Source organism: Ursus maritimus, unplaced genomic scaffold (genome assembly GCF_017311325.1).
Source record: "Ursus maritimus isolate PB19 unplaced genomic scaffold, ASM1731132v1 scaffold_10, whole genome shotgun sequence".
Classification (NCBI taxonomy): Eukaryota; Metazoa; Chordata; class Mammalia; order Carnivora; family Ursidae; genus Ursus; species Ursus maritimus.
The window spans coordinates 35,884,390-35,900,882 of record NW_024423344.1 but is presented as its reverse complement, the minus strand read 5'-3'; the positions used below and the strand labels follow the sequence as shown (position 1 = coordinate 35,900,882).

The 16,493-nt window shown below is 39.0% G+C and overlaps 1 protein-coding gene across 3 annotated transcripts in view; it reads left to right on the top strand.

Moving 5' to 3' along the window:
- DIAPH3 (diaphanous related formin 3) overlaps nt 1–16,493 on the top strand; it is a 475,864-nt gene that overhangs the window by 19,572 nt on the left and 439,799 nt on the right. For 2 of the 3 annotated variants that reach the window (XM_040623355.1, XM_040623377.1), the window contains exon 2: nt 6,781–6,813. The exons of the other annotated variant lie outside the window; for it this stretch is intronic. In XM_040623355.1, coding sequence (XP_040479289.1) covers nt 6,781–6,813 — 33 coding nt within the window. The remainder of the gene's footprint in view (nt 1–6,780; nt 6,814–16,493) is intronic. 3 annotated transcript variants of the gene reach the window in all.

The window sequence follows — 16,493 nt, the reverse complement described above, 5'->3', positions numbered from 1 at the left end:
ACAGTGATGCCAGAATGTAAAAAAACCAAAATCCTTCTCGAACAGATAAGGAATGATGCATGGTGCTGTGTTAGCTTTGGGAATATTCAGTCTATGTTTGTGTCATGGCCAAGACCTCTAGGAATCACGCTCAGGAATAACCCAGTAGTTCAGATAAGCTTCAGGGTAATTCTGGAAGCTCTAGGACCATTTCCTACAGTGAATACTTTAAATAGTTCTCAGCCTTCTCCAGATGACTATAAAGGTCTTGGATTCTGGTGACCTAGAACTAAATCCCCTTGTAGAGCAGCTCAGAGATTTGAATTGCCTTTCCTTGGACCCATGGCAGAGGAGTTTTTGATCTGGTAGAAGAGGTGAAAATAACTGGAATGGCTGAGGAGAACATCTTAAAATAGGTATTCAAATATGTATTAAAGCTGTTATTAGAGTTAGCTATTCTGTTTTCCCTTTAATTTTACCTTACTGTTGAGGTTTATTGAAGGAAAAAGAACATGGGATTTCTGCTGGAGTAAAAAAACCAAAAAAACCCAAAACCAACCAACCAACCAAAAAACCCCCAGAAACCAACAAATCCCCCAAAGAAAAAGACTTGTTGGGTGTCTAGCTCCTGTAATGTGTCATCTAAGAGAGAAGTCAAGTAACTATTTGATAATTGGTTTTTCTGGAGAGGTGGTAGTTTTCTAGCAGTTCTGTTGCTGCCTTTTGATCCTTGTGAAAACCTTGAGTTCTCTTAAATATTAATTTTTGCACTTCTATGAATGCTTGAATGATGTCTCTTCCTGAAAGTTAGTGTTTCTTGATGACTCTCCTTTCTCAAAGAAGGAATTATGGAGAAGGGAGGTTGGATTCTCGGGGTGGGTGAGAGTAGAGAAGCCTGGGGTAATGGCCAGGTATTTATCTTTCTGAGGTAGGCAGGGTTTGGTTTTGAATAAATGAACAGATTAAAAGCAACTGGAGAGCTTTTACTAATTCTCACTTATCCCTAACATCTCTCACTTATCTCCACCTGGGACTAAAAATAGGCCCACATGAAGAGCCAGTCAACTTAAAAGCTTTTCTTTACGTTATCAAAGAGCTAGCTCTACTCTTATCCTCCTACTCTTATCCTCGGTGCTATGATAGCTTCAGTATTATTTTTGGATACTTTTGAGCTCTTAAATATGGAGCCCTTGAATATTTTCACATCGAGGTATGTTGTGTTGTTGCCTGGGAAATGAACCTTAGGCTCTATAGGTATGATTAGTGTCATGATTAGTAATACTCCTTTATATTCCTGCAATCTTTGCAGTTGGCATTGGCATTAAAACAGACGTATGGACCAGAAATCTCAGGATAAAGTACATGTTAGTATTTAGTGGAAAGGAATAATCTGGAATTTGAAACAAGTGTGGGCAATGCCCAGCATAACATTACGTGCGTCTTATGACTGAAAGAAGATTGATTCGTTTTTTCTTTTGGGTGTAACTTTGTTGTGTCAGTAACCTGTTACAGACTTATTTTGACAAGCAAATAGTGTCATGTCCCGATCTGATCTTAATGAGCAAGATTCGATCCTTCAGTACTAATTATATGCTTATGAGGTGGAATTATTTTACCTTTAGAGATAGACTAAGCATTTGAATAAATGATGCAATAATCCACCCTACCCACCAGAGAGCGCTGAATTCTCTTCAAACAGTACTCATTGGTGCCTGTCACTACGTGGCAGTAAGACCTGTCCCAATTGTACCAGCTCAGTGTTTCTTCCTTCTTTGAAAACGGCTTGTACTTCCTACCTGTACCCTTCATGTAGCTTGCTCCAGGGACACCAGTTTTCAAGTGAGCCACGTGACGAGAGATTCGAATGTGTGCAGGCTGAGGGGTGGTTTCACGGCTGGTGGCGGTGGAGTGCGGAGCAGGGTTTCTCAAGGGGTCCTGGGCTGGCCGCCGCCTTCCCTTCAGGGCCCCTGGAGCCTGTGGATGCCTAAGCCCCTCCTTGGACCTACTGAATCAGAATCTTGAGAAGCCAAATCAGAATCTTGAGAAACCGAGACCTCGTCCTCTTCTTTCACAAAGCAAATCTTCATGTGTTTCTAGTACACACGAACAAGGTGAAAACCAGGAGCCTGAGAGGGTCTCGTTGATGAAAATTGGGTCTGAGGTGCCATCAGAGGCTTTAATCTTACAGGTTTTCCTCGTTAGTGGCTCCTCACTGACCTAGTTAAAGGATGCAAATTTATGAAATTAAATTGCAACAGCTAAAAATTAGTTTTTAAGTATTACCATGTATTTGGCTTTGACATTGATCAGGGCCTGCTAGCTTGACCTTGGTGGTGGCTGCCATGTAACTAATGACATGAATGGACAGATTCTCTGCTCCCTGCTGGTTCCAATGTTCTAACCAATGAAAGAAAATATAAGGTTTGCTAAAAGTCTTGGGCTACAGCTTGGAATCTTTTTTATTTTATTTTATTATTTTATTTTTTTAAGTGTATGTGGACCTTGGGTTTGTATGTTGCTTTGTATTATATAATTTATCTAGTCTTGTTTATTTCCTTGTAGACTAAGTTGGTTGGGGAAGGACCCCTTGATATTTACAGCATTTCATACAGTGCTCTGAAAGTCGAGATCTATTTTTTGACAGCATGTACGGTCTTCAATAAAGGTTTTGATACCTTGCTTAAATGCGAATATAGAGGCCTATGTTCTGTATTTCTACCTTTTTTTTTTTCTTCAAAAGAACGTAGGATCCAAAAAAAAAAAAAAATCTATAAAGACTTTTCTTTCAGTTGCAGAGTGATCCTCTTGACCATTCATCCTAGGACTGTCATTAGCAGGAAACATTGTTCCCTATCTACATGAGGTGCTCCTTACTTTTTAGGGAGAAAGTAAAATTAGCAAATTGAGCAATGTAGGAACACAGGAAGAAAGGTGAATTTTTTGGCTTGGGAAAGGAGCCCTAATACGCTTTAATAGCACACCTTAACCATTTGCCAATGGTTCTGTGTACAGAACTGTTCTTGAAATTACTGCCAGTTTGATTTATCCCATTGGCCACACAGCATTAATAACACCTATACAATCATAGACCAGGTAATGTAACTAAAGGTCACAAAATCACATTTAGGTATGAATGTCTTAATAGGTCTAAAACTGTATGCTTTCAATTTCTGTGCATGTGTGTGGAGGTACAAATATAACCCTAAAAGTTGCTATTAGGTTATTTTTAAAGTGGTCCTATCTGCTTCCATTGAACGTTTCCATTTCCTTCTTGGTACGGATATCTGCAAATGCTGCTCGTGAGCTGGACTGATGGGTGCAGTTCCTGTTTCTCCTAAGCAGAAGCCAGAGTAGGGGCGCCTGGGTGGCACAGCGGTTAAGCGTCTGCCTTCGGCTCAGGGCGTGATCCTGGCGTTATGGGATCGAGCCCCACATCAGGCTCCTCCACTATGAGCCTGCTTCTTCCTCTCCCACTCCCCCTGCTTGTGTTCCCTCTCTCGTTGGCTGTCTCTATCTCTGTCAAATAAATAAATAAAATCTTTAAAAAAAAAAAAAAGCAGAAGCCAGAGTAAAGAGCATTGCTGGTAGCTATAAAACAAGTACATTTTAAAAAGTGTCTTAGCTAACCAGACATATAAACAGTTCCTTGAGTAGCAGTATAAAGGCAGTAACTTTTATAATAAAGTTCTTTTTTTTAAATTAAGGATGTCACCCTTGCAGTTTTATATCTACTTCAAGAAGGCTGAAACCCCACAGAATCATCTCGGGGTTTTATGTCCATCATTTCATCTCCCCCTGCTCCTTTGACTTCTCAGAAGTCTGATCTAAACGTCGACATAATGTCTACTTCACAGAAAATGTGAATCGATACTCGCAAACATCCTACAAAAGGTTACCACTTGATAAAACTGTACGTTTAAAATAAAAGTAGTGTCTATTTTTTCTTTGGGTCCTATTTGAAGTAGACTGGGATTGGACATTCAGTTTTAGGGGCAATTACTCATGCTTAGATCTACTTAAATTTTTAAATGCTGACGGGTCTTAGGAGTCTCCTTCAGATTGCATGCATGTAAACAGCTATGTCATTTCTATTCTTTTGAAAGCTAAATCTTGAAGGGAAACTTACTCTGGCTTCCTTGTTTTGATATAGGAACCAAAATTTTTAGATGGGTTTTCCAGCTCTTTATTGTGTTAGTCACTACCTGCAGTCCCGTCGTGGGTCCTTGAATTTGCCATCACTTCCTGCCCTACTGGCTTCTCTGGAACAGGGTGTGGATAGTGGGGAGAATCGATAGGCAAGCACTTTCCAGAGAAGGAATAAGAAACTTGACCTTGGCTTCTTTTCTCCGACTGTTAAACTTCCTGCACTCTTGGATCCCTTCGAGTTTTCTTATCCCTGCATTATAATTCTGTCCTAATTCATCACATGTTCTTTTTTGTAGAAGATTGGCGTAAGTATGTGCCTACATAGTTTTTGAAAAACAACTAAAGCACTGAATAAATGGAATCCTTTTAAAAGCTAGATTCTTTTTTTCCCCCCAAGATTTTTGAGAGAGAGGGAGAGAGTGTGTGCAAGGATTTTTTTGGGGGAGGGGAGAAGCAGACTCCCTGCTGAGCAGGGAGCCCTGGGATCACTACCGAGCAGAAGGCAGATGCTTAGCTGACTGAGCCACCCGGGTGCCCCTAAAAGCTAGATTCTCAGTGAAATGTTTTAAGGGTCTAAAGTAGTTATGACCAAAAAAATGGATCTTATGCGTCTTGTTTCTACGTAAGGGTGACTGTTCTATTCTGAGTTAATGAGTCCAACTCTAACTTGAAAGGGCTGCGCAGCTTTAGGCCTTCCAAGTAAACGAAAAATGTTGTTTCTGGGTGTTTACATCTTCTGTATTTTGCATCCTGTGATCTCCACCCCCCTCTTTTCTTGTCTGGCACTGTATTTTCTGTATCTTTTATGCAGTCTTTAGATCATGAATCTTGCCTGGGCTCTGCTCTAGTTTCTCTTAAAATTGTTTCTTTCCATTCTCTCAGTGTTGCTTTTATGGCATTTTCCTCAGGCAACTCAAACTGGTCTTTGGGACTATTTCATTGAAGAAGGTGTTTTCTTTTTACCGTGGTGTACTTTTCTAAACAGGATTCCAGCTGGATCCTTGTTCTTTGGCGTTACTTTTTAAGCATCGGGCCACCTAAAATGCCATTGCGTTGGTAGTTGGCTATGTTCCTCTTGGGAGAGGAATACAAAACGACCCCCTTTCAGGTGTGATGCCTATTGTGACTGGGGTGGTATCTCTGGCTGAAGAATAGAAATGTGTTAACCACGTGCAGTGGGCTGGAAATCTGTTGGCAGAAATTGGCAGGAAATCACACGAACAGCAGGCAGTTGGAGGGAGGGGTACCCCACACAGTCTTTCTACTCCTTTTTTTTGCGAACCTGAGAGCCCTGTAGGCTGGCGTTTAATTCTAGTAATGGCCTCTGGGAGGAGACTGTGGCCCTAACTGCCTTCGAAATCTTAACAGTTCTGCCCAGGAGTATACCCACTCCTAAGGACTTCTGTGCTTGTTATTTTCAAGGGCTGAAGGTAATATTGAAGATAAATTCCAACCCAGAATTAAACACTAGTTCTGTTAGCTCAGTATCCCTTCTTTGTTCCCAGTTTCACAGAGCGTGTAGGCCAGAACCTAGTGGGGTGGCTGGTAAGTGTGGCCAGTTCTTCAGCTTTGGTTCTACACAAAGCTCATTCGGGGCCCCTCCAGTTACTGTTATTCTTTGCCCTAGAAGAAGGAACCTCTTGGTCCAAGAGCAAGAGAATCTGAAATATTGATTTGCTCTGTACAATTTTTTAATCTGGGTCGTCACTGAGATAGATTGATGAGCATAAAGGTGTATTCGAGTATACAAACATGAATGAGAAATTTCATTCCGTCCATGTTGAATTTAGTGCCACTCAGGCTGTTAGATGATGAATGCTAACACGTGTTCTTTTATACTTCTAAAATTGGATCTATTTAGGAATGCACGTGACCCTTTCTCTGCCCTTTTAAATGGTCTAAGGCTACTGAATAAGACGAGGGAGCATTGATTCCAGCTCCTTGCATGCAAAATCTTGCCTGACTCCGGAATTTATAAGACTCTGATTTCTGGTCTTCTTGTTCCTCCTAAATACTTTTTCTTTTGAACACCACTTTGTAAGAAACTAATTTATTCACTTTCTAAAGTGGCCTTATGTTTGTCTAGCAGGGAAATCAGCAAAAGGGTTCTCAAAGAAGCTAGCAATGAAATTGAAAAGTGTCTACTGTCACCACTGGTGATAAATCAAACTGATGTTAAAGATGCAAATAGTCGTTCCAGTACTCTCTTCGTTACTAGAATTGTTTAAGTTAATTAAGCCAGCAAAGTACTTCATTATCTCCTATGCTGCATGCTAATGGTAGATTTAAAGTTTCACTGTCTTATGGTTCAGATTTTTTTCCATGTTTTAAATCTCCGTATCCTTTGTGTTCTAAGTCTGTATACTTAATGGTAACTAATATTGTTAGTCGGGAATATATACTTACTGTTGCACAGGTTTTTAGTCAGGTTTGCAAGTCCAAGAAATCTTGAGAAATGTTTGAAACTACACATTCAGGGTACCTTTTGTCCATCTTCTTGAGAAGGTGATTAAAACAATATATAATCCATTTTTATTAGACTGTCAGGAATTTAATTATGTTCAACTTAGCATTATAGAATTTTTTAATGTATTCTATTAACTAAAATAAAAGCTGTTATAAATTACTGATATGATTGGTTTCTTTCATTTGCAGCATTTAAATATTAGGACACTGACGGATGATATGGTAAGGTTATGCTCAACATTTCTTCTGTTGTGAATCTTAACTAACCATGTGATGTGGATGGCGTGCTATGCTAACACCTTTGAAACTGCTTAAAAACCTGCATGTTTTGAAAATGCTGTTTTTTATAGTGCTAAAATAAGAGGCAGAACTGGTTAAAAAAATACATGATATTTTTTGCTTTTAAATAGTAAAAGGAACTAGTCGATATGTTGACTTAAATTTGTTTAATTACAAGTTGTTAGTCAACTTTGAATCATTCAAATCAGCTCTCATTCTTTGGGGATGAATTGCACACTTCAGAAAGAGGTAAAAAAAAATAGCTAAAAACATTCAGCTTTTTTGAAATATGTAGTTGCTAATTAAAGTAAACCAGATGAAAATCTCATGCATGTATTTTAAAAAAATATTGCTCCAAAACGAGAGAACCAAGCATGCTTTCCTATTCTGCCTATTGATAATAGACTTGCTTACAAGTAATTAACATTTTATAGGACCATTACAGGCTCTTGTACATTCAAGTACATGTTTTTGAGAAATTTTTGAATATAACTCTTGGCTAATGATAAAGGATAATAAGAACAGCAACAAGGCCCAAATAAACAGTAATAGTGTAAAAAAAAAAAATGCTAGGAGAAAGCACAGTGCCCTGTTGACCTGCTTTTGAATTCGAATTCACCTTCAATCCAATATGAAACAGTGCCTAGAACATAGGAAGCACTCAAAAAGATGTTTAGCACCGCTGTTCTCCAAAGTACCATCTTGGGTACTTGGACAAAGTGGACATGTGAAGTTGCTTGAGCTGTAGATCTTGACATGCAGGATCGGAGAAATTCAATTAGAATGTTCTGTTTTATTCCTCTGGATACTATCTAAGAAAAGAAGGTTGATGTAAGCTTTTCTGGATAACGTTTTTCACACAATAGTATTTAGGAAGCTGTAGCAATCTGGAGTGCTTACACAGAGGACATGTAAGATGCCGTCCTCATCTTAGCACTCAGTTGTGCTGAGGGTCAGCTCGGGTAAGTAAGCAGCTTGCCCAAGTATGCGCAGCTGGCCAGTGGTGCAGCTGTGACTTGAATCTTGTTCTACAAAGCTCTGAATCCATACACTTACTGAACGGACTTGGCCTTCAGATGGCTGCTTATGACTGATAATAAAACCATCTGTAATTTTTTTGAACATTCATGAGAATTTACAATGGTGTAACAGCCTTGTTGAAATACAGTTCATATAGAATAGAGTTCACCCAAGTAAAGTGTACAGTTGAATGGTTTGTAGATATTCAGAGTTGTACAGCCATCACCACAATCTTAACATTTCCATCACCCAAAGAGAAGCCTCCTACTTATAAGCAGTCACCCCCCACTGACCCCAACTCTGCCAGCTTGTATCACTGCTGTGTTCCTTTCCATTGCCGAATGCTATTCTAGGACATGTGAGGTTTGTTCATATTTTATGGGCACTATACACTTTTTTCTTTGAGCTGCCACTCTTACCCTCGTTACTATTGACCTTGCACATTGCCAACCAACAGCCTCCACCCTAAGTTCTAGAAACAGTCCTGTTTCTATTCTAGAGTGGCTTTAGCAGGTCATTCTGGAAGCCATCTTACTCAGATCTTAATAAATGGGCTCCTCAGTGAAGACTAAAGTCTTCTCTCTCCATTCTGCCTCCATTCCTGCTCTTCCCTCATCCTTGTAATTGGTCTTGGGAAGGTCAGAACTTCTGGGAAGTTATAGTGCTTTGTGTGGTATTTTTATCAAAGCGGTATATCACTCTATGACCTTCTTACCAGTTTAAACGTCTTCAAGGAAGAGACAATGTGTTAATTACTTCCAGGATTGTTGTCTGATACATGGTAAGCATTTTCATTAATTTTTCATTGAGGGAATAAAAGGATGAATCCCTGTTTTTGCTTACTTGTGGTTTTGTGGTTTCCTTGGACTTGGGGATGGCTTGGTCCTGGTTGGGCTTTCCATAGGTGGACCCTTGCCTGTGCACAGGGTTAAGAAGATTTTTTTTTTTTTTAAATAAAGATTAAAAAAAGGGCTTTGACAAGAGATTGCTGTCAGACTTTCTGAACACCTGCCTGGATCACTGATGATTGCTTTGCCCCTGCCTTTATCTTTGATGTACACAAGACTGATGACTGTTTCTTCTAGATTCCTCCTTGGCCTTTTTCCCCTTGACCAGCTGGCTGAACTACTGTCTGTCTAGCTCTCACTGTTCGCTTCTGCTCTCACGCTTAAGCCTGGCTCTTGAGTTGGCCAGGGCTTAAGTCCCGGGAAGGATCAAGCAGGCAGTCTAGTTCAGGCGGCTGGGTGCGTTGTTGTGGAGCTTAGAGAAGAGGCCTGGCTATCTTGAATAAGACATACTGAAAAGCAAACCTTACTCATTGATTGATGCAGTGTGCAAAGAGCATTGGATTAGGAATCAGAAAACTCTTGTTGAAAGACAGAGCTTCACCTCTTTGCTCTTTGACCTTGGCAAATCAATTAATTTGATTGTTCACTTGTGAAGTGGGACTCATTATACCTTCTCTACTTTCCTCATAGTTTTGAGTTTCACTAAAGCTGAAGTGTGTTGAACTGCTGCATTTGTTTCTGTCCCTTTTTAACCTTTTTAAAAATATTTCCCAATGTCTAGACAGTGGGGTCATATGATGCATTTGCAGTTGAGCCTTATATGCTATGTCACAGGCCAGTGCAGAACTTGGAGGGAGGCAAGAATGGGTAGCTGGATATGTTGGGGCCTCTGTAAACTGTTTCTGGTGAGTTAGAGTGCAGGGAAGAATTTGCCATGGGTGCTTTGATGTGTGCTGGTGATGTGTTTTTTAATTAAAGGTGGCTAGCTCACAGCATATCTGTTGCATGTGTACTTTTAATTTAGAGCTTTCTTTATATTTTTTTAATTTTTTTTAAGACTTTATTTACTTATTTGACAGAGAGGGAGAGAGCATAAGCAGGGGGAGCCACAGGTAGAGGGAGAAGCAGGCTCATCACTGAGCAGGGAGCCTGATGTAGGGCTCAATCCCAGGACCTGGGTGGGAATCATGACCTGAGCCGAAGGCAGATGCTTAATCGACTGAGCCATCCAGGCGCCCCAATTTAGAACTTAATGTGAGAATAGTGTGTTTTGGGCAGAAATTGAGAGAAGGTGCATAAGAATGGTGTCAGCTGTAGTCACATGTTTAAATAAGAGTATTTTAGAAACATTAAGTTGAAACATTCTGGGAAGCATTAATGTTAAAAACCCGTCTCTTTAAGTTGCTTTGTTGAAGGCCTACAAAAAAATACTTCACATCTCAAGGTTATTACTTGAGTTACAGTCAGAATTTCATAGGACACTGTCCAGTTGCAGGAGGGAAGTATTGCTGTGGTATTGAGATCCCTGGGCAGAATTCATATACTTGAAACTGTTTGTTCTAACAAATAACTGAGCATTCACGATGTATAAAGTGCAATCCAAGGTGAGAAAGTCCTTTAGTTTACAACCATCCACTGTCTGTACCTGGGTTGAAAAGAGCGCTTTTCTTGTAGAGACAAAAAGATTGAGACAAGGGCAGTGAAGGGAGCTGAGTTTGGAAAGGTAAACAGGAAGAAATTGAACGTGGATGACACGATGCTGAATTCTCCACCAGTGTCCATGGACTGTTTTGTGGTCTAGAAGTCTTTTTTGACTTGCCTGCTTTCCCTCACAACCATTTGTCTCAAGTGTGGGGCTCCTGTTGTCTGTCTCTTCTTTTATCCCTCCTGCAGCCAGTATTACCGTCGTGATCTCTGGTGTGGCTGTAGTAATGATTGCCCAACTTTCTTCGCTGGGACCTACAGTAAGAAGTAACCTTCATTTTGTAGCCCAGCACACAAAGACCTACAAATTCTCCCTCAGTTGAAACAGTTTTATGAGCGATTATTTAAAGTTTCTGAGCATAGTGAACTCTGATCTTTTCCACTCTTTTCTATTTTTTTTACTTCTTTCCCCTCCACTTAAAAAAAAAAAAATTGCGGTGTGGATCGAATCCACTACATTGATTTCTTGTCCCACATGTGGCTCACAACCATAGCTTGAAAACAGACCTGGGCCTAGACAGCAACTAGAGGACGTCCTCCGGTCCCTCCGAATGTCTGCTCTTCATTTTCTGACCTGTAGTTGGAAGTGGAAATCTGGGTTCGGTTGCCAGCTCTGCCACTTCTTAGCGGTGTGATTGCGCATGACTCATTTAGCTGCGGAGCCTTGGTAACCCCAGTCATGGAGATTTTTTTTAAGGGAGAAATACTGCCGAAATGCTTGGTGAACTATGCATTCACCATACTCTAGTGGTATAGTTAGGAACGTGCAATTTTTTTTTTCTTTTTTTAGGACATAATGCACTAGTTTTATGGGTATAATCTGATGAATTTTGACAAATGTATACAGGATAATTATGTTATAAAAGTTTTCCATCACCCTCAAAAGATTCCCTCTATGCCCTTGGCAGTCCATTTTTCCCCCCCATCTTGGCTCATGGATCAGCTTTCTGAACTACACAATTCAGATTCTAGGATTTCATATAAATGGAATCACTTAGTATGTTGCCTTTGTTCTGGCTTCTTTTACTTGGCCTAATGCTTTTGAGACCCTGCTAGTGCTTGGGTGTATCAGAAATTTCTTTTTATTACTGAGTAATATTCCATTGTTTGGTAATACTACAGTTGATATATTTCAGTAGTTTGGGTTTCCAGTTTTTCGAGTTTGAGTAAAGCTGCGAACAGTTGAGTACAGTTCTTGTGGATGTGTTTTCATTTTGGAAGGGGAATCATGTGGTAACTATGACTAACTTTATAAGAAATGGACAATTTGTTTCCCCTAATGACTAATGTTCAGTATCATTTATTGTGCTTATTTACCATTCCTATCTTGTAATATCTTTCACAAGATACAGGGCCATTCAAATTATTTTGAGTGGACCTTGGGCTTTCAAGGAATTGTTTTCATATCTATATTTTTGAATTAGGAGTTTTCGATATTTCCTTATCCTTTTAAATATAGGATCTGTATTCATTTCTCCCTTTCTCATACTGATAAATAATCCCCCCCTGCCCCCCCGCTGATTAGTCTGGGTAGAGATTTGTCAATTTTATTGATCTTTTCAGAGAATTAGCTTTATTTTTTTATTTATTTTTAAGATTTTATTTATTTGACAGAGAGACAGCCAGCGAGAGCGGGAACACAAGCAGGGGGAGTGGGAGAGGAAGAAGCAGGCTCCCAGCGGAGGACCCCGAAGCGGGGCTTGATCCCAGGATGCTGGGATCACACCCTGAGCCGCAGGCAGACGCTTAACGACTGAGCCACCCAGGCGCCCCAGAGAATTAGCTTTAGGTTTCATTAATTTCTGGATGATAATTTTGTTTTTATCTTTCCTTTTGCTTTAATCTTTTTATGGTTTCTTAAGGTAGGAACTTGCATAATTGATTTGAGTCTTTTGCTTCCTAATATAAAAAAAATACACTATAAATTTTCCTCTGGGAGCTACTTTAGCTGTATCATTTTCTGAATATTCAAAATGTCTTCTAATTTCCTGTTGATTTCTTCTTTAACCCACTGGCTTTTTAGGTTTGTGTTTAACTTTTACATTTTTGGGTTTTTTCGTGATCTTTCTGTTACTGACTTAGAAGTTAATTCTCTTGTGTCCAGGGACCATACTTTGTGTGACTTCAATCATTTTCAGTTTTCTGAGTCTTGCTCTCTGTCCCAGAATGTGGTCCTTCTTTGTGAATGTTACATGTGCATTCTGCTTATACTAGAATTGCTCTATGAATAAGTCATTGGTTGTTAGTGTTGTTCACATCTTATATTCTGGAATTTTCTGTCTGCTTGTTCTAACAATTGAGAGAGAAGTGGGAAGTTTCCAACTATAATTTTGGATTTTTCTTTTCAGTTCTAGCAGTTTTGCTCCGTATATTTTAAAGCTCTGAAGTTAAGTGCATATATACTTGGGATTGCAGTAAATCTTTCATCATTATGAAATGATTACTTTTATCCCCAGTAATATTCATTAAGTTGTAGTCTTTGGAAATTTATTAGATTTATTGGCTATACTTAATACAGTTATTGCCTTCCTCTTTGAACAAATACTTCTTGGCTCATGGGACACAAACTTGATATATATACACACACATATATATATATACACACATATATACATATATATGTATACATATATATGTGTATATATACATATATATGTGTATATATATATACATGTATATACGTGGATATATGTATGTGTGTGTGTGTATCTATCTATACACACACATGCACATCATTTTTTTTTTTTTTTGTACCCCTATGACCTTTCCTTTTCTGTTTTGTGTGGTTTTCCTTTGCCTATCTTAAAACTATTATTAGGTTTCTTTCCTGCAGCCACTGCTCTCCTCTGTATATAGTACTGGACTGGGGTGATCACCTTAGCCCATGTCTTTGTCTATGACCTTTAAGTTGAGACCTATTACTGCATTGGCCTACTGAGTACCTTCGTATGGATGCCTCTTCTGTACTTGAAGCTCTACATGCCTCGGATGAAACCTTTGAGTTCTTTCCTCTTAAGCTTGTTTCTGTTCCTATATTCTCATAGGAGATAGCTTCTTGATTATTTCTTGAATCTATTTCCTTTTCTTGGTTCCTTCTATCAGAGCACAAGGCTCCCTATCTCTTGTCAGGATTCTCAAGCAACTTTCTGTTACTCCCTAAAATGCCAACTTCCTGCACAGCAGGCTGACCCATCTAAATTATATATCTGACCATATTTTACCTCATTTGAAACTGCTTAGGTGCACCTGTTATCTATAAGCCAAGCCTGAGCTCTTTAATATGGCCTATAAGTCCTTTATGATAGGACCCTGCCTCTCTAACTTGATAGACATTTTTTAGTCTATGCATAAAGACCCTGTAATTGTTAGCTATGTGCTGAGTAGTGTTCTAAATGGTAGCTTTATAAATACTTAATGCCCCCTTAGAAGCTTGTTGTGAAAATTACCATTCCCATTTTGAAAGTTGGAGAAGAGATTTAATAACTTGTTCAATGTCATGGGGGCAGCGAGAAAAAATTATGGTAGACTGATCCCAGAGTACATGGTCTTTACCGAGAGAGTTCTATTGCTACTTAAGTACTATTCCTTTCTCTGCTGAGACTGCCAGTATAACATCTCAAAAAGTATATTTTCTTGTTTACTGCTTTTCCCTCTGAAGCCATTTATGAGACTTCTGATCTTTAAATTGATATCCTAGTCATTGATTTTAAGTCTGAGAATTATAATGTTAAAACCTTCTAAGAAGTTTTCTGTGATTAAGAGTAAGTTATTTTTAGTACTTCCAGTAAACAAAACTGAGAAACCTTTCTTCCGAAGGAATAGTGATATGTGTGATTGAGAGATGTCAATAGGTAAAAGATAGGAATCTCTCTCTCTTTCTTTTTTTTTTTTTTCTTTAACTGCGAACGACATGGAAAAACTCTGTATGGAAAACACTTCACAGATCTAGCAATGGCAGTCTGCTTCCAGTATGGGCTTTCCTGGATCCCCTCAAATTTCTCCACCAGAAGTGCAGTCTTAGAGCCATTGAAGATATCATCTGCATGTGGGTTCTGATGAGTACTTTGAGAAGCTTTCAGTGTTCTCTGTGGGCCTTGTGACTAATTTGATGTAACTGCTACCAGATGACTCTAGCATGTTCCTAGTGTGTTTTATGAGACTGGTCCGCTTAAAGATGAGTTGCCCAGAGGAATATGCTTGACAGGACTGGGTTTTGTCTATCTGCAGGCTAATCCTGGACCTACCTAGATGTGACATCCCTTGTGGGATGTATGCTAAATTGGACATTGTACTTAGGAAAGAAAATAATCATTTTATCTGATTATGTGCCTCACTTGCAAGTCAGTTAATAGAACATAAATCATCAGATTTAAAAAAACAGCTTAAAAGGATTAAATTATTTTCTTATTGGCCTAATAAGGGCATAAAACTTTCTGTACTATAATTTAAGTTCATTTTACATTTTAATGAACTTCTGTTTTCCTTGGTAAGTTTGAAAACCATGAATAATAATGCAAAGAGTGTGATATTTTCCAGTTTTTCTTTGAAATGATAGATTCACAAGAAACTCTTCTGTGTAAAGTAGATAAACCAGCATGGACTGGGACAACTGAATGCATGTGGTAAAATACATCAAATAAGTTCTATAAGCTTAAATTATTCACTAAGTCAGGTGAGCCTTTCTGAGCCCATTAATATGAGTTAATTAGAGCTTCCTGTACTTAGGTTTTCAGTAGTAACACTTAAGTACTGTCTTAGAATCTTTAAATATTTATGGGATAGTTTAGAGAGCTCCTACTCAAATCAGTAGAAACTTGGGAATAAGATCAAGAGCTCTTAGAGTTGAATATACTAAGATGTAGTGGGTGTGCAGACTTGTTTATTCATCCTTTTATCCCTTCATTCATTAAGCATTTTGTTAGTACTGTTATAGGAATACAAAGATAGATATGACTGCCTCTGCCTCTGGGAACAGTAGGGAAGCAGGTGTGTATACAGTTTACAGTTGTATAGGTATATACTAATACCGTTCTAGGCCCATCACACTGTATATAGGGTTCTTTGGAATTGGTAAGGTCAACTTTGATGTTGGGAGAAGACTTGGTAGGGGAGGTGACTTTTCAGCTACTTCTGAAGGACAATCTAGAATCTAAGCTGGCAGGAGTTGTAGTAATTTTTCATGCTGATAATTTTACTTCCTGGATACTAACTGAATGGATGCCTAGTGGAAATGTTGAGCTAATTTAGATTTCCTTTCATGTATATAGTATGAATACTTGCATACAAAAAATTAGAATTGTATTAAAGATGTGAGTAGGTATAACTTTGAGGTTGTTTTGAATATTCTTTTTAAGTGCTTCTCTTTTCCTTTGGGTATTTTTCTTCTTACCTGGTGTTGCATTACAGAGCTCAAGGTTGTTTTCAGTCTAGGGGACTAATATTCAAAGGATCGGTGTTGGGAGGAGTCTAGGTTATTCTTAATATATAAAAGGCATAACACTTGGAGTTCTTCCTGATATTGCTAGGAAGGAATTAGCAAAGCAAGAAGTAATGGCTTGTATTCCAGACATGGAAGATAGAAAGCTATTTATTATTCACGTAACAAAAATGAATAGAACACCCACTATATGCTTTGGACAATGCTAAGTTCCAGGAGTAGGTCCAGTAGTGAATAAAACAATAATTCCTGTTCTCAAGGACTTATACTCTGGTTGAGTAAACATATGATAGAGGCAGTTTCAGAATAGTGTTCGTGCTATGTAATGGCAGGCACCAGACTTGTGGGCATCTCGCCTAGTCTGGGGTCAGGAAGGCTCCTACCTAAGATGTAGTTAACTGAGCTGAAGATGGAGTTGAAATGAGCCAGATTAAGGGGATGGGATAGGAGTTGTGGTTGTGGATAGGTTTTAGGCCCAAGGAACAACATTCACTTTTAAGAGACTCTGGCTTTTTCATTACATCTGGATCCTACAATGTAAGGGGGGGGTGGAGTGGTGAAGAGATTGGAGAGAAAGTGCAGTTTCGATCAAGCTGAATCTTGTTGAGCCATGGGAAGATTAGAATGTCCCTCTCTGAGTAATGGGGATGCAAGCGTAGAAAGGTTTTAAGTAT